Genomic DNA, 25383 nt, shown 5'->3' with positions numbered 1-25383 from the left:
ATGAATGAGTGATCCCCTTATTTATCACATTTTTTACACTATTTTACTGTACCTATATTACTGCTGGCATGTTAGTTTTCTTGTAGCCTACTGAACATTGAAATGCAAATGATACCTAAAAAAAGACTAAATTTTGCAAACTCTCCACTGAGTATGAGTACAAGCATCTCTTAGACCCAATCATAAACTGCCTAAATTATTAACAAGTAATAATCACAATTTTAGCCCCAACAATTTGAATAAGAAAAAAATTAATTCTGGATCCAGAATAATGTAAGACAAAAGAAGGAATATAAGTAAAGACATCATTATAAAAGAAGAAAGACATTGTAGTTTAACATTTAGTAAAATCTGAACAACACATATAGATTGTCACCTCACCAAGCCATCCATTTATCTTTAGGGAAGGCCTAAATTCTTGTTAAAAAAAAGTAATTTTGAGATGCTTGTAGGAGACAAATAAATGATTGATCAAGCCTCAAAATTCTACAGAAAGTTTGGCTGAGGTGTTTCTAGTATTGGTGATTGGGAGTCAATTCTGTAAAGGACGATTACAATAGAATAATATCAACAATACAAGGGGCATCTGGGTGGCTCAGTGGATAAGCGTCTGCCTTCAGGTCAGGTCATGATCCCAGGGTCCCTGTTCTCCCTCCTCGGTGGGGGGGCAGGGGGGGGCTGCTTCTCCCTCCCCCGCTGCCCCTCCCCACTGCTCCTGCTCTCTCTCGCTATCTCTCTCTCAAATAAATAAATAAAATATTAAAAAAACCACAATACTTGTGGGATTTGTGCAATGGATCAGCTGGGGAAAATTAGTACCAAATATGTTTGTATATAACTATAATATAAATTGGCATATTGTATGATTTTTTTTACATAAAAATTAACCTTTTCCAAAAAGGAATGTTCAATATTAAGTAATCTTTATTAGAAATTGTAATGACTACAGTTATTCTGTTCAAGTGACTGCCAGTTCACCCAAAGGGATCTTCTCATTTCGTGTCTCTATCCTCTATAGTAGAATGACATGCATTTGGGTCTTTCATTCATTCTTTTTATCAGTAAACATTTTAGTAAATTATAATAATGGAGGTCCAAATAGGAACACTTAATTTAGCCTGGAATGTCAAAGTGACCTTAAAAAGAAAAAAAAGATTTATTTATTTATTTGAGAGGGTGAGTGAGTGAATGAGCACACAGAGGGAGAGGGGGAGGGAGAAACAGATTACCTGCTGAGCAGGGAGCCTGATGTGGGTCTCAATCCCAAGACCCTGGGATCATGATCTGAGCCAAAGATAGATGCTTAACTGACTGAGCCACCTAGCTGCCCCTCAAAGTGACCTTTTTAGAGAAGATGAGACCTGAACCAATTCTAGAATTATGGGTAGGAGTTAACCAGGTAAAGTCCCCTCCAGGTGCCTAGCTGTGTGATAAGGCCATTCTAGACAGCTTTAAAAAAAAAAATTGATTGGATTACAAGAAAGCAAATATTTTAGTATAATTTGACAGGAAACATATGACAAGAAATGAATCTGTATGGTAGACAAAGGTAAAGAAGGGCTTACTAAGCTATATTCTACATCTTGAGCTTCTCCCTAAAGGCATACAGAGAGCCATTGAAAGCTTTTAGACAGTAAAGATACTGCATTTTTTTAAATTTTAAATAATTTTCTGCCTACAGAAATGGGTAGGAATGGGATACAAGTGGGCAGAAGTTAAAAAAGAGGCAATAGCCGTCACTATGCGAGAATTTGAAAAATCTCTATCATGATACAGTTCAACATGGGTGTACCAGATAACAGATTTATCTCATACTACATGAAATATTTTTCATGATCTATGAATCTATGAGAGATCTATGATCTCTCATAGAAATAACTTTGATTTAACTTTGTTATCTCAGTCATGTTATAGACAGTTTTCATATAAACATAAGAAATTAAGCATCTATACTGAGCTCCTGCGGTTTCACCCAGATTTAGCTATTCATAGAATCCAAGGATAAAAGAAAGACCATAGGTGTAGATAGAAACACAGAGATAGAAAAAAGGGAAAAAAATGACCTAGAATTTAGATGAACTATCCATCAACTAAACACCTTTACTTTGAGAATAATGAAGGATTATTCTATTAAAAAATACACAGTGAACTTCATCTGTAGTCTTAAATTCATCCAGGTTGCATCCTGGGATCACTAAATCAAAATATGTTGGTAAGGATCAGTACTCAAGAATCTAAAACTTTTGAGCTGTTTCTAAGAAGTTTTCATCAGATGTTTTGTTTAATTTAAGCTTTTCATTAGATGGACCACGTGAGAAAGACTGATTAATTCTTAATAAAAGAGGAATTTTGGACTCAAGATGCTATTTTAGAATTACAGATCTGGCAAAAGCAAGCCTCCCCATTGCCAGTCATGATCGTTGCTTCTCTAACCAGTCTCATCAGGGCCATGGTACATAACTATTTCTCCAGATCTAGCTTCATCCAAACCTACGCCCCCCCCAAACTAAATATTATACTTAGGTTGTTTTTGTTTTGTTTTGTTTTGTTTTGGTAGATGATATGCATTTTGAAATATTTCGGTTGTCTAAGACCCAGGCTACTTTCTCCAGTATCCTATTTTTCATACTACTTGAGTAGTCAAAGAAAGGGTAATGTAAGTCTTTGTTAAACTGAAAAATGGAAGTGTTCCGACATGACATATATAGACTAATTCTAATTTATTCACTAACCACTGTAAGAATGGAAAGGCAGTTTTGTGCCTCATGGCAGTGAAAGTGGAATTTCAAAATATCCTTAAGCAGAAAAAGAAAAAAAAAAAAATCCTGGGTGGCTCAGTTGGTTAAGCAACTGCCTTCGGCTCAGGTCATGATCCTGGAGTCCCAGGATCGAGTCCCGCATCGGGCTCCCTGCTCAGCAGGGAGTCTGCTTCTCCCTCTGACCTTCTTCCCTCTCATACTCTCTCTCTCTCTCAATAAATAAATAAAAATCTTAAAAAAAAATCCCAAATAAAATGTGAGAGTTCTCTTAATGTCCTCTTTCATGATTCCCTTCTGTAATCAGTAAAATTAGTTATGCAAACAAGATTAGGAATATCAAACTTCAGTTGAGGTCAAGAGAAAATGTCGATTTTCTTAGCAAATCTATCTTAAGTAAGGTGGCAAACAAATAAGATTATTGTCATATTGTCTATAAAAATAAACTTCAAGAAAAGAAATTTAAAAGAATGGTGTCTTCAAGAATTATCCTATAGACTCCTTTGCAATATTATCAAGTTAAGTATGTATGTAAATTTAAATATATAAGTAAATCTGGTTGAGAAATTTGCCATGTAAATTGACATAGTAATCACTAGAACATATCTTATGAAGAATTGTACTTTGATTTCACATCTAAATGGGGCTCTCTCTCAATATAGGTATTACTACCTTGTGATGGATAAATTAAAGAGTTGCTTTAAATTCACATTGTAACAGGACAACAGGTTACAGCCTGTTCTAGACATTTGCTTTGTCTAGCCCTCTTTCTATATGCAAACATGGTATATTTAAAAATATAGTTACCACATGCCAACAATGAAAAATAAAGAGGTTTTATATGAAAATTCCTAGTTTCTTTTTTTTTTTAAGATTTTATTTATTTATTTGACAGAGAGAGACACAGCGAGAGAGGGAACACAAGCAGGGGGAGTGGGAGAGGGAGAAGCAGGCTTCCCGCTGAGCAGGGAGCCCGATGCGGGGCTCGATCCCAGGATCCTGGGATCATGACCCGAGCCGATGGCAGACGCCCAACGACCAAGCCACCCAGGCACCCTGAAAATTCCTAGTTTCAAATATCTCCTAAAAAATTAGAAGGTTGACAGTACTGGGTCATCATTCCTGTAGAATGAGTGGCATGAGTGAATATAGAATGAGAGGCTGGCTAACAACACTGCCCATTTAATGGGATTTGAGCTCTTCAGCACGACTCCCATCTGTACCTGGTGCTGAAGCAGTGACGGCTGGCACATAGACTCATTCTTTATTACAAGAAAGAGTAAATTGAAGTATTTCTTACAGGCCCAGTTCATATACTTCTTGACTAACTCCTGTAGAAAAATGAGTGTGCAGTCCTTGACCCTCATATCAAGATTTTCTTGCTCCTCCGTGTCAGGCTAAATCTGTCTTTCTGTTGTATTTTCATAGCATGATGGAAAATGTATTATTGGCCACCTTTTGCACTGTCTTATAATTATTTCTATGCCTATCTTAAGTCTCAAATTTAGGAAGCTTATGTCAGCAGAGTGCTCAATGACTTATTGAGGGTGGACCCTATAAACTTCACAGACACATGCTAGTGCTTTGCACATAATCACTTATCTTTAAATACATACCTGTTTGGCCAGTGAATGAATAAGTGTGTGCACATCAGCAAGAATGGATTAGGCTAATTTTATGGATTACATACTGCATAAAAAGCACAACTGTATCCCCACTTAAATAGAATTAGAAAATTATGGAAGAGTTATTTATAATGGATAGGTATTCTAAAAATCAAAACACGTAAATTTTGAGTCCTTTATCAAATTCCATTTCTATTCTTTGACACACTTAGGACATGCAGACTGCTCCATTAAATCATTAAATATTAAATGAACTAAATTAAACTTGAAAAATTACCTTGAGCTATTTTTCCTATCTTGGGTATCTGAAATAAATCAAACAAACTATTTTGTTTGAGGTCCTTGCCATGTGGAGAAAGACTCCAGAAGAGAACAGTACTACTCAGTTTGTCTTATTTTTTCCCTTCAGTTTTATACTTACTTCTGACAATAAATAGAGACTATAGTCACTGTTTTTTTTTTTTTCCTGGTAAAAGAAATAGCTGAAATTTACTCTTGAAAGCACATTATGTTATAGTAAGACATTTTCACCTGCAAATTACACAACACTCTAGTCACAAGATCTTTCTGCCTTTTCTCTCTCCTAAATCCTTTACTCTTTTCTCTCCACAAAGCTGTTGGCTCTGTCTCATACCTTCTTAACTCACACATCCTTAAATTTCATTAACAAAGTGCTCCCATGTTCCCCACCTCCTATTTCTCATCTCCAGATTTGTCAGTTGTATCAATATCTACTTTAAGAAAGTCCAGCCAGAAGGATGAATCTAAGTTTCTAAATAGCACTTTACACAAATGTGAATAATAATAGGTACTGTTGGAGAGGAAAAATTTCCTTTACCTCCAAGATTCTTCTGGCTGGTCTAACAATTAAGTTAACACGAGACAGGTTAACAGGAGAACATCAAATTTGATTTTGTACTTATGGGAACCCAACATGCATGAGAGGTTCAAAGAGAAAAGTAAAGTAAGATATATATGCCATCCACAGCTAAGGAACAGGATAGAGGCCTGGTGCTTCAAAGGGGAGGAGGCAATTCACAGCACAATATGAAGAACCGATGTTTGATGATACTTAAATGTTTGCCCTGACATACAGATGGGTCATTCAGATAAAATTTATCTCTGGTAATAACTCCTATTCTGAGAAAGACCCCCAATTTAGATTCTCCTAAGTAGTTAAGAGTGTAGTAAAAATTTCTCTTAAGTTTGCAGAGTCTTGATTGCCTTTGGCTCAAAATGGCAAACATGCCAAAGTGGCACGAATCTGGGGACACATGTTCCAAACACTTTCATATGAAAAGAAATGTGAAGGATACTTGAAGAGCCTGGTAAATTTAGGCTGAATGAAAGACTTTCAGAATAAAAATTTACTCTGAAATATTTACAGATAGTGAGGCACTGCTTACAGAGATCTTTACTATTAGTATTAGATTATTATTTTAATTTAGCATCTATGTATGCTTTTGAATTATAGCACTTGAACGAATTTTGGAAAATTAAGTGCTTTAAGACTATGTCAGGAAAACCTACCAGCTTACATCTTCCTCTTCATTCCCACCTTCCTCCCTAATTAATCCACCGTTTGTTCTTATTGTCTATATAGGGTTGACCAACACACACACAAACACATATACACACTCACTCACATATGCTCCTGTAACTTTTTTGTCTGTTCACTTGCCTCAAAGTTTCCTATCAGTTTTTCTTTTCAAGGTATTATTGTCCAAATTTATAGCACTGCAGTTCTTTGTTTCCTATGACTCTTATACCAAACCAGGAATGCTATTCAACAATATTTAAAGACCTGATTTGTATGGTGTGAAAGCTGTAGTTCCCACAAACAGCCATGGCAAGGTCACATTCTCCTTACTAGTATACATTACCAGCCTCAAGGTACTTAGAGGCATCTGTAATTTACCCACCATGATGCCAGTGCCACTGCCAAGGGCATCCACTGGTGTTTGGACATGCACTATACAGGAACACGCAGAGACTGGTATGTGTGAATGGCCACAGGCTAGCTGGCAAGCACCTCCTGCAGGTATCTCCCAGGAATCATGGGACCTGCAACCATAGGTGATTACTCAGGTGGCTCAGGACAAATGTTCTTTACTTACCTTAAGTATTTTATTACTTTAGCAATTATATGAGCTTACCAATGCATACCTGCTGACTATCAACTCTGTGTATACCTACAAATACCTTACTTTGATAATTACCCTTTTCACACCAAATCTGCTACTTATTGATGGTGTTCATAATTTATAGGATTTTTTTGGTGAAGAAGAAACAAACTATTAATAGTCTAAAGTCGGTCTGTCTGAATGAATCAAAGTTATCAGGAAAAATTAATCTGTATTATTCCATGTTTCATTTTAATAAATGACAATGAATCAAACTTGAGAGACAGTAAGCTACCCCTTCACCTGGAAATCCTGAGATTTAATTAAAATCTATTGAAATAGAAGAAAATGCACAGCCCCTGTGCATATTATTCCACTGGTTAGAAAAATGGTAGTATTGTGCTAATTAAGATGGCAAGGAAAAAAACACATGATATTCCTTGTTTTATTGAGAGGGATTTTGAACATATTTTTCACTACTGTTAATTGTCCAAGAAACTTCATTTTAAAAGATGCCAAGTCTGAATAAATTGCTTATACCAGGGCGCCTGGGTGGCTCAGTTGGTTAAGCGACTGCCTTCGGCTCGGGTCATGATCCTGGAGTCCCGGGATCGAGTCCCACATCGGGCTCCCTGCTCGGCGGGGAGTCTGCTTCTCCCTCTGACCCTCCTCCCTCTCATGCTCTCTGTCTCTCATTCTCTCTCTCTCAAATAAATAAATAAAATCTTTAAAAAAAAAATTAAAAAAATAATTTAAAAAAAAAAATTGCTTATACCATAAAATTGCAATAGGAACAAAGGGACTCAATTAATATTCTTTAAAACTTAGTTTAGAGAATATTTATTGACAATTTTATGACTCTTTTATTCATTTACTTATTTATTCAACAATTATTTAAGTTGATATTATGCAAAAGTAGAAGACAATAAGATTGGAAAATTTCTACATGCAAATAAGGCTGTTGATGAGATAGAAGAGAGAGTTTGACAAAAGAATCTTTCGTAGAAGTTATCTTACTATCAAAACCTGAGCTACCTATGCAAAGTGAGGAGGGAAGGAGTACCCCAAGACAGAGAAAGGTTTTTGCCAATAGAGGGAGGTAGGTAAGGGGCACCTGAGACATGAAAACTAGAAAGGACCAGGTTATAAATGTCTTTAAAAGCCATACTAAGGAAAGTGAGTTACATTCTGAAGCTAATGGGGGTTCTCTGAAGGGACACAAGCAGTCTTACACTCAAGTGTGATTTAGCAAACTCATGGGAGGAAGGCAAGGTTGGAACTATTCAGAATGGTTAGAAGATTACCGTAGTGGTCTGGGGATTGAGTACAAAGTGAGGCAACCTGGTGGCTATGCTTGTATGTGGTTGTGTCAGTATGATTGTGAGTTCTTGTGGATAATTTTAATACAAATCTATTGAAAAATATTTGATTTTTACTTTAAAAATTGCATAAAGTAGACACGCAGATGTGGAGTTTCTGTTTTCACCTATTCATATTGTTTTTCTACCTACTCTTAAGAGGTAAAATTATGACAATATTAACTGGATGACTGTAGAGTTTTGAAGTGTTAGCTTTTCCTTTATTTTTAAGATGCTGCCATCTAGTGAAACTTTTGTAAAATCACTTTGTGGTGATCACATTCAAGTTTGTATCTTCTGGTCCTTTCCTCAGTTACATTTTAATAATTTATGTTTCTGCCATCCATGGGGAAAGAATTGTACATACATTAAAACATATTGTAAGAGCCTCAAGTGATTTTTTTTATGCAGTACCACAGATGTAACTACAGGACTTTTAATAATAGGATATGGTATGTTGAAGTTTCATGGTTTCTTCATTGCGCCATTCTTTATAAATAATTGATAATAAAAATGCTGCCTTTTCTATTCCTTAAGTTTTCTAAGTTGAGTTTTAAAAACAGATAAAGAAAAAATTGAGTTGTAAATATTGTTTCACAAAACAAACAAACATCATTGCCTTTATTAGATATGTTGGCAAGAAAAAAAGAGGATTTTAAACTCAGAACCATTATTTTTTTTCCAAGTTGAATTTCAGTGTTAAAATGTATCTTAAAAAGACAAACAAACAAATCTGTGTGTATGTGTGTGTTTACTGAACCTAAACAGTGGTCTGCAAACCCAGATTTTGATCATCTCTAAATCTTGATAGAGATTAATTGTATTTCTTTTCTATCATTCTCAAAACTTACGTTAGCACGGAGCATTTGTCATATTTTTATGACATATTGCTCATTTTTTCTATGAGAAGCAAAGTATGAATTCATCTCCCCCTGCAAAAAACAAAACAGAACAAAAAAAAATCCGATATATAATACTGGTAAGAACTTTTTCTTTTATGAGATACTAGTTATCGACACATTATAATGAATAAGGTTTCTCTTGACTCTTCAATATATTGAGCTTTGGGCGCCTGGGTGGCTCAGATGGTTAAGCGTCTGCCTTTGGCTCAGGTCATGATCCCAGGGTCCTGGGATAGAGTCCTGCATCAGGCTCCCTGCTCCTTGGGAGCCTGCTTCTCCCTCAGCCTCTCTCTCTCTCTCTCTCTCTGTCTGTCTGTCTCTCATGAATAAATAAATAAACTCTTTAAAAAAATTCTCTAAAAAAAAAAATATATATATATATTGAGCTTTATGAGACTAATGCTACAGTTTAGGGGTCAGCAAATCTTTTCTGTAATGGGCAAGATAGTAAATATTTTTGATTTTGTGACCCATATGGTCTCTGCTGAAACTACTCAATTCTGCTTGCAAAAGTTGTCATAGACAATATTTAAACAAATGAGATTAGTTTTGTTCAAATATAACTTTATTTATTAAAAACAGGTCATAGTTTGCATCCTTCTGTTCAAGGAAAGTACCTGTAATAGTAGTTTGAGGTTAGTTATTCTTAAGAAGTATCAGAACACTCTAAAATTGGTCCCCCTGCAATTATTTACTTCAAAAATTTCAATCAATAGATGTGTTCCTTCAAAGATGGAGGAGATTTAAAGTTTTGAAAATGTAATTATTATACATGCACTTATCTTTTGGTATTAAAATTGTCCACTTAGTAAGCTAAAAATAGAAAAGCTCACAGGTAAAATGTTTTTGCAAAATGAACAATCACCCCTACTTAATGATCAGGGATTTTTTTTTTAATTCATGTTTATGTACAAAATTGTCTTAATATGGAATGAGTCACTATATTCTCGAAGTAAAACTTTTAACATTTTGATTTACAAAAAGTTAAAGGTTTTAATGATAAAACATTAAAGTGAAAAGTTTCTACTTGGGTATAATTTGGGTAATAGAATTTATTGCTTCAGGTTGTCCTTCTGGGAACTGAATGAAAACAGAGGCTTAGTTTCTAAAACAGTGAATTCTACTAGGCAGACATACAAAACACTTGGATCATGTAATCAGGTAAATAACTAAGACAGACTAGAGTCAGACAGTAAGAGGCTTTTAGGGTCTCAAGTCAGTGTATAGGGAGAACATAGTGTAGAGTCATAAACAGCATCATTTTTATTTGGTCATATTTGTGTCAGCTGATCTAGGCAATACTTAGTCGTAGAGATCCTGCTAGTCTCTACTGAACTCACTCATGCATCTCTGGCCAACTAAGGTGGGGAGAGTAGCTGATCCAAGCTGAGCTCAGGTGAGGGTGACTTTGATCCCCATTTCTTTCATCTTCCATCTGAGCCAGAAGTTTGGCTAAGCAGGTGCTTGTTACAGAGATGGCAGAGGGCAAGAGAGAGAGAGCAAGCCTAATCTAATCACTCAGAGTTCTTTGGAGTCTCTGCTTGTATTGCATGTGCTAACATTCCGTTGGGTTGGTCAAAATAAGTCACCTGGCTAATCCCAGGGGCAGAGAATTGTATCCTGTCCACAGTGGGAAGAACTGCAAAATTACATAGCAAAGGAAATGGATGCAAGGAAAGACGAAGAATAGAACCCCTTAAGGCAATTTACCATAGCTTGTATATACTTGAATTAATTCAATATGGGCATGACTGGGGTTTAGTGATAACTGAAAACTACTATTCACTTCATCAGGTTGGTAGGATACAATAAAGCGGAGGTTCTTAAACGTTTTAGTAACAAAAACCTTTTACACTCTTAAAAATCACTGAGGACCTTAAAAAAGGTTTTGATACTGTTTATATCTATATTTACCATATTTGTAATTAAATATGTTTGTTTATTCATTCATTCACTTATTTTAGAGCAACAATAACAAACACATTACATATTAACGTAAATAATATGCTGTTAGGGAAACAAAGCCATATTTTCTAAAACAAAAAGAATGTTGTATATTTGGCAAATCTCTTTATTGTTGGCTTAATAGAAGACAGCTGGTTTTCTTTATCTGCTTCTGTATTCAATCTCTTGCTTCTTTTTTTTCTTCATGAAGCATATGAAGAAAATCAGTCCTCATGCAGATAGAGTCAGAAAAAACAGAAGTAATTTATTGGCTTTTCAGTTTATTGTGAATATTGTTTGATACCAGAATTTAACAAGTTGTGGTATGCAATGTGAAACCAAATTACTGACCTTTCTGTACTTTGTTACATTAAAATCCATTGTGTTATGGTGAGGGCTGTGGATTGTGTGAATTGTGTAAGACTGATGAATCACAGACCTGTACCTCTGAAACAAATAATGTATGTTAAAAAAGAAGAAGAAGAAGATAGTAGGAAGGGAAAAATGAAGAGGGGGAAATCAGAAGGGGAGATGGACCCCGAGAGACTATGGACTCTGAGAAACAAACTGAGGGTTCTAGAGGGGAGGGGAAGTGGGGGGATGGGTTAGCCTGGTGACGGGTATTAAAGAGGGCATGTATTGAATGGAGCACTGGGTGTTATAGGCAAACAGTGAATCATGGAACACTACATCAAAAACTAATGATGTAATGTATGATGATTAACATAACATAGTAAAATAAAATTTAAAAAAAATCCATTGTTTGGTTTTACACTTTGAATATATCTTTTATCCATGCTTGATCTGTAACATCAAACATTGGTTGTTTGAAAAATATTGGTAATCTACCTATTTCATTATATATTGTTTTAAAATTATATATTACTACTAAACTCGTCAGAAATATCTTTAAATATTGGGAAATGGACATACTCAAAAAGGGGATACAAATTTTCAAAATCCTAATTTCTCTTGGAAACTACTTTTTTTACTGGCAACAAATATTATGAGTGCTTTTTCCTTGAATTGACAGACTCACTTCTTCATTTTCAGAAGAATGTCTGTCAAACACCCAAGTATGAGTTACTGTTGTTTGTCTTTCAGTTGCTCTTTGATGCAAAAAAATGGTTCTCTGGGAAATAAAAGTGGCTAGTTCAGCTTGCAACTCAAATAATTACATGAGTACATTATTTTGAGGCAACCATCTTACTTCAGAATGTGGTCATTTGTTTTATGCATACTTCCCATGTTAAACCTTAAACATATGAGAATTAAGGCACTGAGACTTAAAAGAAATTAATGATTTTTACAGCTTTCTCAAGGAGATTTTTAAGTGGAACTACTTGTTGTCCCCGCCCCCCCACAACTAAATGGTTTTGACCCGCCATGACTGCTAGTATGATTTGGTGCCGCTGCCTTGCTTGGTACTAAAATGCCGGCAGTTTTCCCAGAACTGCTTTTGTTTTTATCAGTGCAAATGTCAACACAGTGAGGAAGGCAAAGAACGTCTTCATATTATGAAAACTATTTTGACCTGAGAGGATCTTGGAAATGCCCAGTGTTTGCAGTTCAGACATTGTGAACCACTGCACCAAAGGGTAAACTATATTGATAGTACAGCAGTTTGTCAAAGATTTTCTTAGAGATATTTATACTTACTATTTCTAATCATTAAGCAAATTTAAAACGTTCTTATGTTCTTCCCCAGGGCTGTTTTGTTGGCTTTGATCTAGCACATGCAGTTGGAAATGTTGAACTCCACTTACATGACTGGGGAGTTGATTTTGCCTGCTGGTGTTCCTATAAGGTACAAATTACTTAATATAGTTAGATCCTTTTATCACACATTGACATTGATCTAAATGAAAAACTGGATCAGCGGCCAGTTTTAACCATTTGAGTTACTTTGCTCCATTTCTTTCATTACTGCTTTTTCTGATTTTAGTTAATTACAAAGTCATATGATACAATAGTATAAAAATTAATTAAAATCAGGTATTTTCATCCACTGTAGAGTACTTATTCCTTTAATTACCTGGCTGCTCTAGAAAAGTCAGGAGGTTTGGCGGGCGGCAGCTCCACACTTAGAACTTAATTCATATTGATTACGTTCTTAGTTTTTTGTTGGTATGTTGTGAAATTTCTACTATGTAAAGATAATTCTTACGGAATCAACTTGATATTGACATCTGAAGACAATTTAATAGAGAAGGGTCATGGAAATGAAACCAATTTTATTTTAACTTAGGTGATTTTAAAATATGCTACTTTTTTTTTTAAGATTTTATTTATTTATTTGACAGAGACAGACAGAGACACAGTGAGAGCAGGAACACAAGCAGCAGGAGTGGGAGAGGGAGAGCAGGCTTCCCGCTGAGCAGGGAGCCCGATGTGGGACTCCATCCCAGGACCCCGGGATCATGACCTGAGCCGAAGGCAGATGCTTAACGACTGAGCCCCCCAGGCGCCCAATATGCTACTTTCTTATTACTTAAATATTTTTGTGACAAATAATTGAAATGAATAATAAAATTAGATAGACATCATTAGAACTGTTATCTGTTAGTTGGGGCAAAATTTCACCAGAAAAGTAATAGGTATTTATTCTCAACTAATAATGCTGGGGTGCCTGGGTGGCTCAGTCGTTAAGCCTCTGCTTTCGGCTCAGGTCATGATCCCAGGATCCTGGGATCGAGCCCCACATCGGGCTCCCTGCCCTGTGGGAAACCTGCTTCTCCCTCTCCCACTCCCCCTGCTTATGTTCCCTCTCTTGCTGTGTCTCTCTGTCAAATAAATAAATAAAATCTTTGAAAAAAAATAATGCTATGTTTTTTTCTTCGAAAAAATAAGGTGACGCAAAATTCTGTATTATTATAAAAGCTCAAATTATCACACGTTTTGAACTGGTCAAAAGTTGGTTTCATAACACAAAAGTCAAATGATTTCATTGTTTAGTTTTGTCATATGCTCAAACAATTTCTTTTCAACCCAGTATTTAAACTCAGGAGCAGGAGGTCTTGCTGGTGCCTTTGTCCATGAAAAGCATGCCCATACAATTAAACCTGCGTGAGTACCATCTTCACATTCTTTGGTGATGAATAAATTAATTTGCATTAATAATATGCTAAATTTACATAAGTTCATTAAGCTGCTATCCAATAAGAATCTGGATTGATTATAATTGTATCACTACTCTAATAACAATGATGCACTTTATCAGAAATAAATGCCTTTCAAAGAGTTCAATTGGTTGAACAAGAAATGTAATCACAAAAAGGGAAGCTTCAATGCTAAAAATGAGTCACTGTAATCATGTAGAGCAGATGGTTTAATGCAAAGAGACGACTTATTTTTGTTCAAAAATTAGACTTCAGAAAATTTCAGATTCCTCACATTGATGAATAAATCAAAGACAACCAGAGCTGTGCCTAATCGAGCCTTAAATGTGGTATGTTATTATTAAAATTACATCTACCTTTAAAGCTAGAAACATTATACCATGGTCTTGTAAGGATTATCTTCTGTCCTAAAAGATTTTATAATCCATGAAAACTGAAGAAGCTGAACACCGAACAACACAGGCTGATTGCATAAAAAGCAATACTTTTCTACTTTAGATAACTTTTTCATTTTTTAGAGCAAGTATAAATGCAAATGTGATTTATTAACACATTTATACATTTTTATTTGGGGAACTTGTAAGTTTGTTTTTATCTGGTATGGAGATACAGAAATAATATTCTGTAAAAGTTCCTTTCATAGTTGTTGTATCAGAGTATGTGTGATGAGGAGACTGCCTAGACTCATAATAGGTAATATAATAATGTTTGATTAGTTTTCTGAATCTTCTCAGCCACTGGCTGAGCGGTGTAATCTTTACAAGAATTGAAGCTGAATTAGTAATAAAACTTGGAGCACCTCACATTTCTGAAGTTTTATGCATATAAATCCAAGAAATTTAAGATGATTTGCTGTAGTTCATTTAATCATGTCTAAAATTTCTTCAAGATTTTAAAGTTTAAAATTAAATAGAGCATTTTCTTTAGACAGGTATTTTGTCAGGCAGACATCTTCCACAAATATACTGTCAGTACATTAGATTTCTCCCCATGTCCCAAATTCTCTGAAAAGAATATAAAGCAATACTATGTTATAGGAATGCCATGCATATTTTAAAAGATCTCTCTTTCATTTTTAGCAAACCCTGCTGATAGTGTTTTACCTAGCATAATTGTTTTCCATGTAGACAGTATATAGGATATTGCTTCCTTTGGGTGAAGACTCACTACTCTGACCATTTCCCTTTCTCCACTTGTTTAAATTGTAATAGAGGATCTGATGTATTGTATCAACCCAAAAACAAGCTGGTGAACTGGTTGGAGGCTATGTAAATAACCTACACAAAATCTCGAGAATGTGAGGGTTAGCAATTTAGTTCTGATCTTACAGCATATGTCTGTTGCACTTGAGATTTCTTTTATCACTATTTACCCTTCATGGATGAGGAAGAGGAGGTGAAGGGTTGTAGTGGGCTCATGTGTGCTTCATCTTGTAGAATCCAAACATCCTCTAGGACACTGTATGTGTTAAATCTTTGGTCCCAGGAGAAAGACTATATAGACACCAGATTTGCATTATTGCATGATCACTGGCTGGTCTATACCTGGAAGAATGTTCCTTGATCTCTCGGTGTTCTAGCCTCTAAATACAGGTAATAACAGCATCTACCTCATAGGCAATAATTCTGAGAATAAAATGAGATGGGTCACATGTAAAATGCTAAGCACAGTGACGTAAGCATTATATGTGGTTCTTACATGGAGGTTAAATGCTTTGTTGCTTCACTGTGAAGTTGTATGTTAACTAGTAGACTTTGGACTAGTAGAGATCATTTCTCTTAAGTAGAAAACACAACCTCAGAGGTTATGTTTCGTGACTTTGAGGACATTAAACAGTTTTGTTCATTTCAGCAGGCCTTTGAGAAACTGCTGAATATGTAAGTCTCCATTCCTCGAATTCTCTCTTGTCCCGGCTTTACCATCTTACTGGTTCCTCATTAATTAATGAGTTAATGAGATCTTTATGCATCTTCATTTCATATTTGTATGAGAGCCATACTTTTAAATTTTTTGAAAATTGTATGTTATTATCTGTTGTTGCATTTTAACTATCTGGCTTTAGAGACTGACAAGACTCAAATCAGGCTTGACTTATGAAGCCCTCTTTACAGAAAACCCCAGTTGGTGTAGTTTGTTGGTTTGTTTGTAAAGCTTTTTTTTTATATCATGTCAGAGTGACTAATTCCAATGGTGCCAACTTCTACCCAATAGTGGAATGTAACTGCTATTGATGTTAACAAACTTTGTGAAGTAAACTCTGTTGCTTTTTTAAAGGGTGACATCTAGTGGCTAAGCGTGTTATTTCAAATAAATAGTATACAAATGACATTTCTTTTCACTATCCAGTTGTTTATTCTTTCCCAAGAATTTTTAAATTATATATATTTAAACTATATATATTATTTGACTATATTTTTATAGTGCAATAATTGTGTAGTCAAAGCCTTCAGTAAAGAAAAGAAATAGGATGAAGATCAAAGTTAAGATTAGGGGCATTATAGGTATGTGATTAAACAGAATGAATAAATGTTCATCAAGGATGGTGAAGAAGGGCATTATTGGAAGTGATTGACCCACCAGGTATACGTATAGAGCGTAAATCCCAGGACATGCAACCCTGCATATTCAGTGTATAACTTTGAAGTATCTCTTATATGTTTTCATTAGCAACTGGTAAATTACATCTGTACCAAGAATGTCACTTCTTTTTCTTCTTCCCCCCCCTTTTTTTTTTTTAGTTTAAATAGGTATTTTGGCCATTGTTCAAACAGATGACCTAAGACTTTTTCCAAGAACCTTTTGCCAATAAAGAGAAAGAGTACAGGCCATAGTTTCTCCACTGCATTAAGCATCATAAGCTGTTATTCTCAACTAGAATTTGACCTTGTCCTAGTTTATCACCACCTTTTCTCATTCCATTGTCATATTCTAAACTTTGTCTGTAGCTAAGAATTATTCTAAATTAGAACTGATAGTGAGTAAATGCCACCTTTTTTTTTTTCCTTCAGGACTGACTTCAACTCAGGCTATAAAATTAATTATCATTCTGAGATATAAAGGAAAATATTTTTAATTGTAGGCATTTGAGGATCAGAAATATATCAATAAAAAAGTACTTAAATACTTTGTTTTTTTAACTTTATAAATGTTGACTTTTCTGGTATACTTTAGATCAATACTTTTTGATTTTTATGGGATTCAAAAATATCTGAAGCTCTAAATAAAATAAGAAATTAAAAAACAAAAGCGGGGGGGGCACCTGGGTGGCTCAGTGGGTTAAGCGTCTGCCTTCAACTCAGGTCATGATGCCTGGGTCCTGGGATCGAACCCCACATCGGGCTCTCTCCTCAGCAGGGAGCCTGCTTCTCCCTCTCCTTCTGCCAGTGCTCCCCCTGCTTGTGTGCTCTCTCTCTCTCTCTCTCTCTGTGTCAAATAAATAAAATAAAAAATTAAAAAAATACCTGAAGCTCATAAAATGCAATTCAACAGCCCCCACCATACACACACATTTTTTTTTTCTTTTGAGAGGCTTTAGCATAAGAACAGGAGTGGATCATATGAGCTATTAAGATTCCTTCTGTCACTTACTTTTTTACCTCATCCACTGAAACCATACATACTAGAAAATGGCTGGTCTTCATTTTCCATGCTGACGTAATAAACCTCCAAATACTCGAATGTATTAGATCCCTTGAAATGTTCATTTCTCCTGGGATTTTTTTTTCTTCTAAGTTTTTTGAGTGACCAAAAATGGGGCCTACTGATAATTTTGATGAAAATGCTAGAATTTTAAATCATGCCAATACATTTTCATAGTCGGCTAAAGGTGTTTGATTCAAGCCTATAAATAGAGATGTCAGTTTTAAGGCTTTATTAAGGGCTTGAGTCATCTCCTTTATTCTAATAAGCCCTTTCCAGGTTAAAAAGGACTAGCCAAGGGGACTGGACAACTTCAGTGCATAGTTAAGGCAAATTTTAGAACTCAGAAATGTAAGTTATTATTTTTATTTGACAACTTAAAAAGAAAAAAGACATACCAAACAATATTCAGGAAAGTCTTAAGAAAGGATAAGAAGAAAACAACTTAAAAATTATAAGCTTATGCCATGCTTGGCCCAACTGTATGATTAATGTCATGAGTGGAGATCATCTAATGCACATTTGTCTGGGGAATGCTGACTTGATACATTGAGTCTACATACTCTTCCAGGCAGGGTTGAAGAATGCCATCATCCAAAATTTACCTATAGTTTGTTTTGGTTTCTTAGTGATCCTTTTGAACTTATTACTTACCACATCCTTGTCTAGTACCTGTGTAAGGTCTCCTTGTTAAAGGTTAGAGAATAAGGAAGTGTAGCAGCAAGGTGTGTAAATTCATGACTCCAGATCCTTTAAAATGTGATAGCCCAATATCAATAGATTTCTTGGAATTTACACAGAATCTCTAGTTTAAATGTGACCTCTACTTCCCAGGGCATCTGTTCTACCCATTTAGCCTGTTTCTTTACGTTCGGTGTTTAGTATACATGAATGACTTCTCAGCCCCAACTTTTTGACCTCTCAGCCATATTAGATATCCTTGGCCATCTCCATTGTCATTGATGTTTCCCTCCCATTGCCCTGAGCTTCCAGTGCACCATTTTCTCCTGCTTCTGCTCCAGTTTATGTGATGACTCTTCTATATTTTGCAAAGTTTACTCTTTTGCTTTTTCATTGATTATCTCAATGCCTCAACCCTTTTTAGTCCCTGAGCCCAGAATATCTCATCCACACACATGATTTCAACAATAGACATTTGTAGAAGACACAGCTTTACCACTTGCTTACTTTTTAGGTGTTATTTTAATCTGATTGCAAGTTACAAGATTTTCTGATTATCAAAGCATTAAGCTAGTTGCCAAAGATACATGATAATGTAGGAAAGCAAAGATTGTCATAATAGGAAATATTCCCTAATAAACTACACACTTACAAAATTAGTCCTTACTGAACACCCTTCCCAATTAGTATTAGCATCTATCTCTGTGAATTATTATAAGAGGTCTTGGTCTCTTGCTGATTATAGAATGTTATAAATATCAGATAACACAATGAAAACATAATGAAAATAGATTGTAAAGTAAAATTTTTCAAGAGATTCAAGATTTCCTGATGCAAGTGATACTGAAGAACTGCTGAATCAAAAAATTATGGACAGTGAGAATCAGTCAGAGTTAGAACCAATAACAGATGAAGTAGAGGAAATTAGACATGGTACTTCAAAAGCAAATGACTTGAATATCAGGGATTAAAAGGAAATGATGAATGCTTCAAAAATTTTTATAGAAGATCACTTCTATGTTCATGCTGAAAAAGTTAAATGTAATATAAAAGAGATTGTATTTTTCTATCTTAACATTTTTAAAAATACACCAAAAAATCAACACTTGATTTATTATTTATTCTTTTTAATAATTAGCACATTATACTTTTAACTTGTCAAATTACAAGTTAATTTTTATATAATTTTAAACTTACTTTTTAAGAGCATCTCAAATTTAATTTTTTCCAATTAATTACTATAAAAATAGGGTTATTGGTTTAAAGTGGATTTTATTTTAAATGGCCTTTTTCCAGTATTCCATTGGTCATCAAATAATGAAGACTTTCAGTATATCCATATATCTTTCTAATCTCAGGAATTAAACATGGTGAAACTTCCATTTTATCTTACTCCAACAAGAGTATCCTTTCTAAGGCACTCATTTCTTTGTCATGTAAAGAGAATGACCAAGTCAGTTAAGAAGACCTGAACAAATATAACCAACACATATTTTTGTGCAAGTAACTTTCACAGAGTGAAGTAAATATAAGATATTGCCTATGATTTTATATTTTTTTTGCCTATGATTTTATATTATAATCCATTTGGAGAGATTATTTTAGTAACTGAATAAATGATTTAAATGATAGGTAATGCAGGGTTAGAATATGTGCCACAAGGCAACCTAGTAATTGCTAGGTGACTTCTCGGACATTGCCTTTGGAGCAATGGAGAGATAGACGTCTTTTAACTCAGGTGTTTTGGAAAAGCTTGAGTAAGGTGGTGGGGAAATTTACAGTTACAAATCCTCTGCTAACTGGAATGCTATGTTAACTAAGTGAATAAATTTACTGTCTGTTACTTTGAAAGCTGAAACTGTTGCCTATGAGAAAGACTTCACTTGGTTAGTTTCATAAATTTATGTATAAAGAAGAAGAATTACTTAAATGATATTTCTTAAAGGAATATATCAAGTGATCATTTTCTTCTTACACTTTTTACTAGAATTTTTATGGAATCTGAGTTATTGACTTAACATTTAAAAATCGGCCTATTGTCATAAAATTGCTGTATATTCCTATTTTTCTGTATTTTAGAAATTATAAACAGTGGTGAAATCAAGTTTGTTTCATGCTCATACTTAATTTCAGAGACACGCTCGTGGAGTAGGTTATACCTGTCGTTAAGTTCTAGTCCCAAATCCTCACTGTGAGGGGTCCAAAAGATGACACATTGGTTGAAGAAAACTCATCTATGGAATCATGACATATAACCTACACCTGTCTTCATTCAGAAACCATTGTATAAAGGATCCCTCATCTTCTTGGCTGGACAATTTTTACTATGCAAAATCATCTAGATGGTTTTTCTGTGTTGTGAATTTAAGCTGTGATCATAAAAATAACATTTATACTCTGAGGTGTGATCATGATTAAAAATAAGTTCAGTAAATAATCTCATGTTTTTCAACTCAGGAGATAAAGTAATCCTGGCTCTTAAAGGAAAGCTAAAATAGTAATTATCAGTATAAAAAGATACATTAAAGCCATTGTTCCTTGCAAATCACTCCTCTCAGATAATGATGACATAATCATTAATTTGGGAAAATTGGAGTCCTTTGAAATCTCAAAATTTATTTTCTCTTCTAAAATTGCAGTCTAGTGTCTCTGAAGATATATGAGATCAATGAACCTTTCAGACACCAAAACTAAAACTTGTCAGGGAGCTTCAGCTCTTGTTTTAATCACTGCAAGTTTTGCCCCTAAAGTGACCTTTGGAATCTTCAGGGTTTGTTGTTGTTTAATATTAATGAAACAGTTTAATATTAATTAAACAGTTAATATTAACTCTGAAGAACTGCTGCTAAACTTTCATCTGTTCTTATTGAGAAACATACATGCAGCTACCTGGCTCTTGAAGATTTGCCAAAAGAGCCACGTACAGTGATACCTACTATGCAGGGCAGCACGGAGAACTTGGTCCTTACACACAGACCCATTGGGTCCTGGTGCTACCAAGACGGGGCCAGGCTAATTTCACAGATGACAAGAACTCTTATCATCCATTGTTCAGAACAAAGGTCTGAACTCATGCGATGTGTTTTCTTTGTTTACTTGTTTTTACTCGATGCCAAAGAAGAAGATTTGATTGGGAGGAAATGATCCTTTTCTCTAGAGTTGAGGTCTGTCTTTGTCATGACAGTTCACGCATGGAGAGTTTGCCTTGCTCTCATCTCTGCTCCAATCAGTTTTGGTCAAGATCTCAGAAGATTTGGCACAAGTTTGGTATAAACCACGGAAACTCAGGCAGAAAATGGCTTTTTTAAATTTAAAAAAAATTTTTTAAGGAGACTGTGATCCTTGTGAGAATTCGTTTTTACATGTTCAATGTGATTGCTTGAAAATTGATTATAAATTCTAAAATTTTTGAGTACAGCACATTGTCTTTATGATCTTTCTTTACTTTCCTAATCTGCAGTGCCCCAAAAAATACTTTTTAAAATTTTGTTGTTGAATATATGTCTTTCTTTACTCTTAGCATAATAGACAAACCATCTTCTAGCATATGGAAGCATTTCTACTTTGCAAGTTATTCTGAAGGGCGCATGATTTGCAAAATACTGTCAAATTAAAATGCATTTCCATATGCTTCTACAAAGACCAAATATATCCAGGGAAACTAGCTACAGACAATTTAAAAAAAAAACCTTCATGAGTATTTTAATGAACATTGAAACTAGTCCTCTCAAAAGTCCTAAATTCAGACATCTTCTCTCTGTTTTTCTGATTTTAACATCAATATTACCTCAAAGGATTACAAGCCAATTTTTCAAAGTAATAATATATTTCAAGAAAGCATATACAGACACATTTAAAGGATTTATTTGTTAATAAAGCTTTCACACCAAGAAAATATTGACTTAGTTCTTTTAAGAACACCATATTATTCTGAAACTTCAGGAAATAATTTTCATTAACCAAAACTCATGATATCAGGAAGTGCTTTTTTATTTCATAACTACACTTGTCATGCTATTAGATAACTGGACATACTTGAACAAGCCTCCTGTTGAATAAGATTTGAAGATGTAATGAATATGTAACAGAACCAAGTGAAGCACTCTAAACAATATTTACAGATGAGTGAGCAAATGAGAGGAGAAAAAGGAATTGAGTTTCACGATACCTTCTCATAGTATTTTCCAGAGCAGCATTAAATCAGTAGACTTAGAAAGGGCAGAGCAATTGTGAACAGCTGAATATTTTTTAGAAAATAAGATTTGATAGAGATCTTTTCTACTAACAGAGTGAGTTGGTAATATTTTGCCTGTCTAATGTCGTGGACATGACAAGCCTTATAATAGTCATGCTTAGCAACTAATTGCTGGCATCAAGGGATGAATGTTCAATTTTCGAGCTAAAGCAACCTATTTGTCAGTTTTTGAGATTTTTGTTTGTCACTAACACCCTTGAATCTTCTTCTGTCACTTGGCTAAGCTTTTACTTTTCCTCCAAATGTGCTGGTCACCAACTGCCTGGAATTAGACCCTTCTTGTTTTATTTCCTTGGGTTTTTTGTTTTGTTTGTTTTTAGTGTCTTACTGTACTGCTTTCCCTGATCCTTATTCCTATTCACTAGCTCCATCTTCCTTATATGTACCTGAATTACTGTTACTTCTGGATTCCAGTATCTCCTTAACTATAGCAGTAGTGCTTCTGTGTCCAAGCCTTTCTTCTCACTCTGCAAGGTGGTTTAGCAGTGTTAGTATGCTGCTGAGGAATGGCCTAAGAATGTGGTTGGGAGATTGGGTACCTTGCAACCCTGCCTAAATCCTACCAAACGGATCTGCCATGAGGGCAGAGTTTTAGTATGTTCAAACCCTTCCTTGTTTGCATTTGGTCATCCAAGTTGGATTGATTGGCCAGAAGATAGTGTCAGTGGAGCCAAAGAAAAAACTTTGGCTGATGATAGATGAACAGAGCTTGGAACAACCAAAATTGAAGAGCCAAAAAAGTCTGTAATTGTTCATGAAAAGAAGTTAGTATCTTCACTGAACATTGTGGAAGAGTTTTGACTTATAATTGTATAATGCCCCTGTAGTACCTTCATAGTCATTAAATAAATATTTATTGAGCATCGTATATGTATATATAGTCCGGGCAATTTTTAAAGTGTTTGGGATGGATGGACAAACAAAGCAAAGATCCCTGTCCTCATACACATTCCATCAAGAGAAGACAAACCAGACCTATAATAAGGGGCAAATTATATAATGTGTTTGAGGTTGGTAAGTCCTACGGATGATTGGGAAAGGGAGGGATGAGAGTACTCTCTGTGGGGTCCTCAGCAACATGCAGTATTTAAAAAGCATTCAGGAGAGCCCACACTGGGAAAATAAGATGTGGGTGAAGAGGTGAAGGAGGTGGAGGGTGGGTCAAGCAGTTAACCTGGTGGAGAGAGTTCCAGGCAGAGGGAGTATCTAAGTGTAAAGGCTCTAAGACAGGAATGTGACTTAAAATATTTGAAGAACAGCAAGGAGGCTAGCACGGCTGGAATAGATTGAGCAAACTGGAGATGAGTAGATGAAATTAGAGAGAGAGAGGGGTCCGTAAAATGTCGGCCCTTAATAAGGTTACAGAAAGACATGGGCTCCATTCCCATTTTGCCAGAAATGTGACAAGACACAGCAACTTGCAAAATGATCCCTCTGGTGGCTTTGTTGGGAAGAGGCTGTAGGACAAACAGTAAGGGTAGATTTTGTAAGACCAGCTGGGGAGCCATTACAGAAGGCAGGCAGGAGGTGACCACAATTCAAAAGCAGGAGAGTAGCAGAGGAGGCGAGAAGTTGTACAATTAGGGATCTATTATAAAAGATAGGTGGCAGCACTCTGAAAGAGGTCAAGAACAGAAATAGATACGTCCGTTAAAGGATGTCTGCAATCATCCAGAAGTGAGCTGCTCACTCCCTAAAAGATGGCCATGGCTGATGGGAGGAAAAAAGCAGGATAGAGTCAAAAGTTCTTAGAAAGTTGAATCAAAAGGGCATAGAGAAAAGTTTGGATAGAGGGGAAAGATAAAGTTGATGTTTGGGCAAAAAGATGCTAAATCATTAATTAAATGTCATGTAGTTATTTCATTTATCAACTAGAAAAGTATTTCTTGAGATCTACTGTAGGCAAAGCAGCACGCAGTACATAGGGGATAGAGACATGAATGAGCTCCTCCTGTTCTTTCCATGGGAGCAGCAAAAGAACAGAGGCTGGAGAAACCTTCGTTGAGGAGGTGATATTTGAGCTGACTGGAGAAATTCTCCCAAATCTTACTGAGAGAGGGGAACAGGCCGTGGTGGGGTTTTTGAGGTAGGGTGGTTTTACAGGCATCCCAGTCCGGGACCAGAAGATGGAAGTCTTGCATTCCAGATGAGGAATTTCAGTTTTTATCTTAGAGACAGTAGGAAGCCATTGACTGTCCACATGGAACAAGTTTACAAATTCAGGTCTCTTCAGCTCTCCAGGTACTGGTTTCCTTGCGGGGGAAAAATAAATAATTAGGCCTGGGGGATCTGTGAAAATTTCTTCTGGCTGTTAAACTGTGATTGTCAAGCATCAGAATAAGGTGGACTGCCTCCAGGGATAATTTAGAAACTGAAACCTGCTTGATGGAAATCTGTGTGTCATCAACTATATTGATGAATTTGGTGACCTTTTTCACCTCCACCTTGTTGTGGTAGTTAGATGCAATAAAGCAGAGTTAAGTCCAGACAAATTTGTAACACACTTTACTATAACCTTCTCATCTTTTACCTTTTCTCAAGTATAAAAGACTACTATATGCGTATTTCTTAAAGTTCAGCTGCCAAAATTTTGTTATGAAAATTAAGAATATGTAAAAGCTATTTGAATGAATAAATTTCTCATTACTTTCTGAATAAAACAATCTTTGTGGAACTTCTTGATTCTGTGAAGCATAATTATCTGATGAGGATTTTAGGTGATACACTTTTACTTGAGGTTAGGTTATAGAGGGCATTAGGATATGAGACGACAGGCATTCAAATTTATCCCCAATTGCTATTACAGATTTCTAAGCTTAAGTAGTTATGCTGTACCCCAAATGTTCCATGTTTTTTTGGCAATGCTGTAACAATTTGTCTGATTCAACACATTTTTTTAAGGCCATGAAAGCAGGAAGAAAATGGTATTTAATTTTCAGTTGTGACTTTGAGAGAAAGAAAGAGGAAGGGTGGGGATGGAA

The 25383-nt window shown here is 35.4% G+C and overlaps 1 protein-coding gene across 6 annotated transcripts in view; it reads left to right on the top strand.

The window, feature by feature from the left end:
- The window catches only part of KYNU (kynureninase), a 131907-nt gene that overhangs the window by 75930 nt on the left and 30594 nt on the right, over nt 1–25383 (top strand). For all 6 annotated transcript variants that reach the window (XM_025856558.2, XM_025856552.2, XM_025856572.2 and 3 more), the window contains 2 exons: nt 12417–12515; nt 13701–13774. In XM_025856558.2, coding sequence (XP_025712343.1) covers nt 12417–12515; nt 13701–13774 — 173 coding nt within the window. The remainder of the gene's footprint in view (nt 1–12416; nt 12516–13700; nt 13775–25383) is intronic.

This window comes from Callorhinus ursinus, unplaced genomic scaffold, assembly GCF_003265705.2.
Source record: "Callorhinus ursinus isolate GAN/ISIS: 27379988/994484 unplaced genomic scaffold, GSC_fseal_2.0 scaffold2, whole genome shotgun sequence".
Lineage (NCBI taxonomy): Eukaryota > Metazoa > Chordata > Mammalia > Carnivora > Otariidae > Callorhinus > Callorhinus ursinus.
The sequence above is the reverse complement of the archived record's forward strand: the minus strand, read 5'-3'. Positions and strand labels throughout refer to the sequence as shown.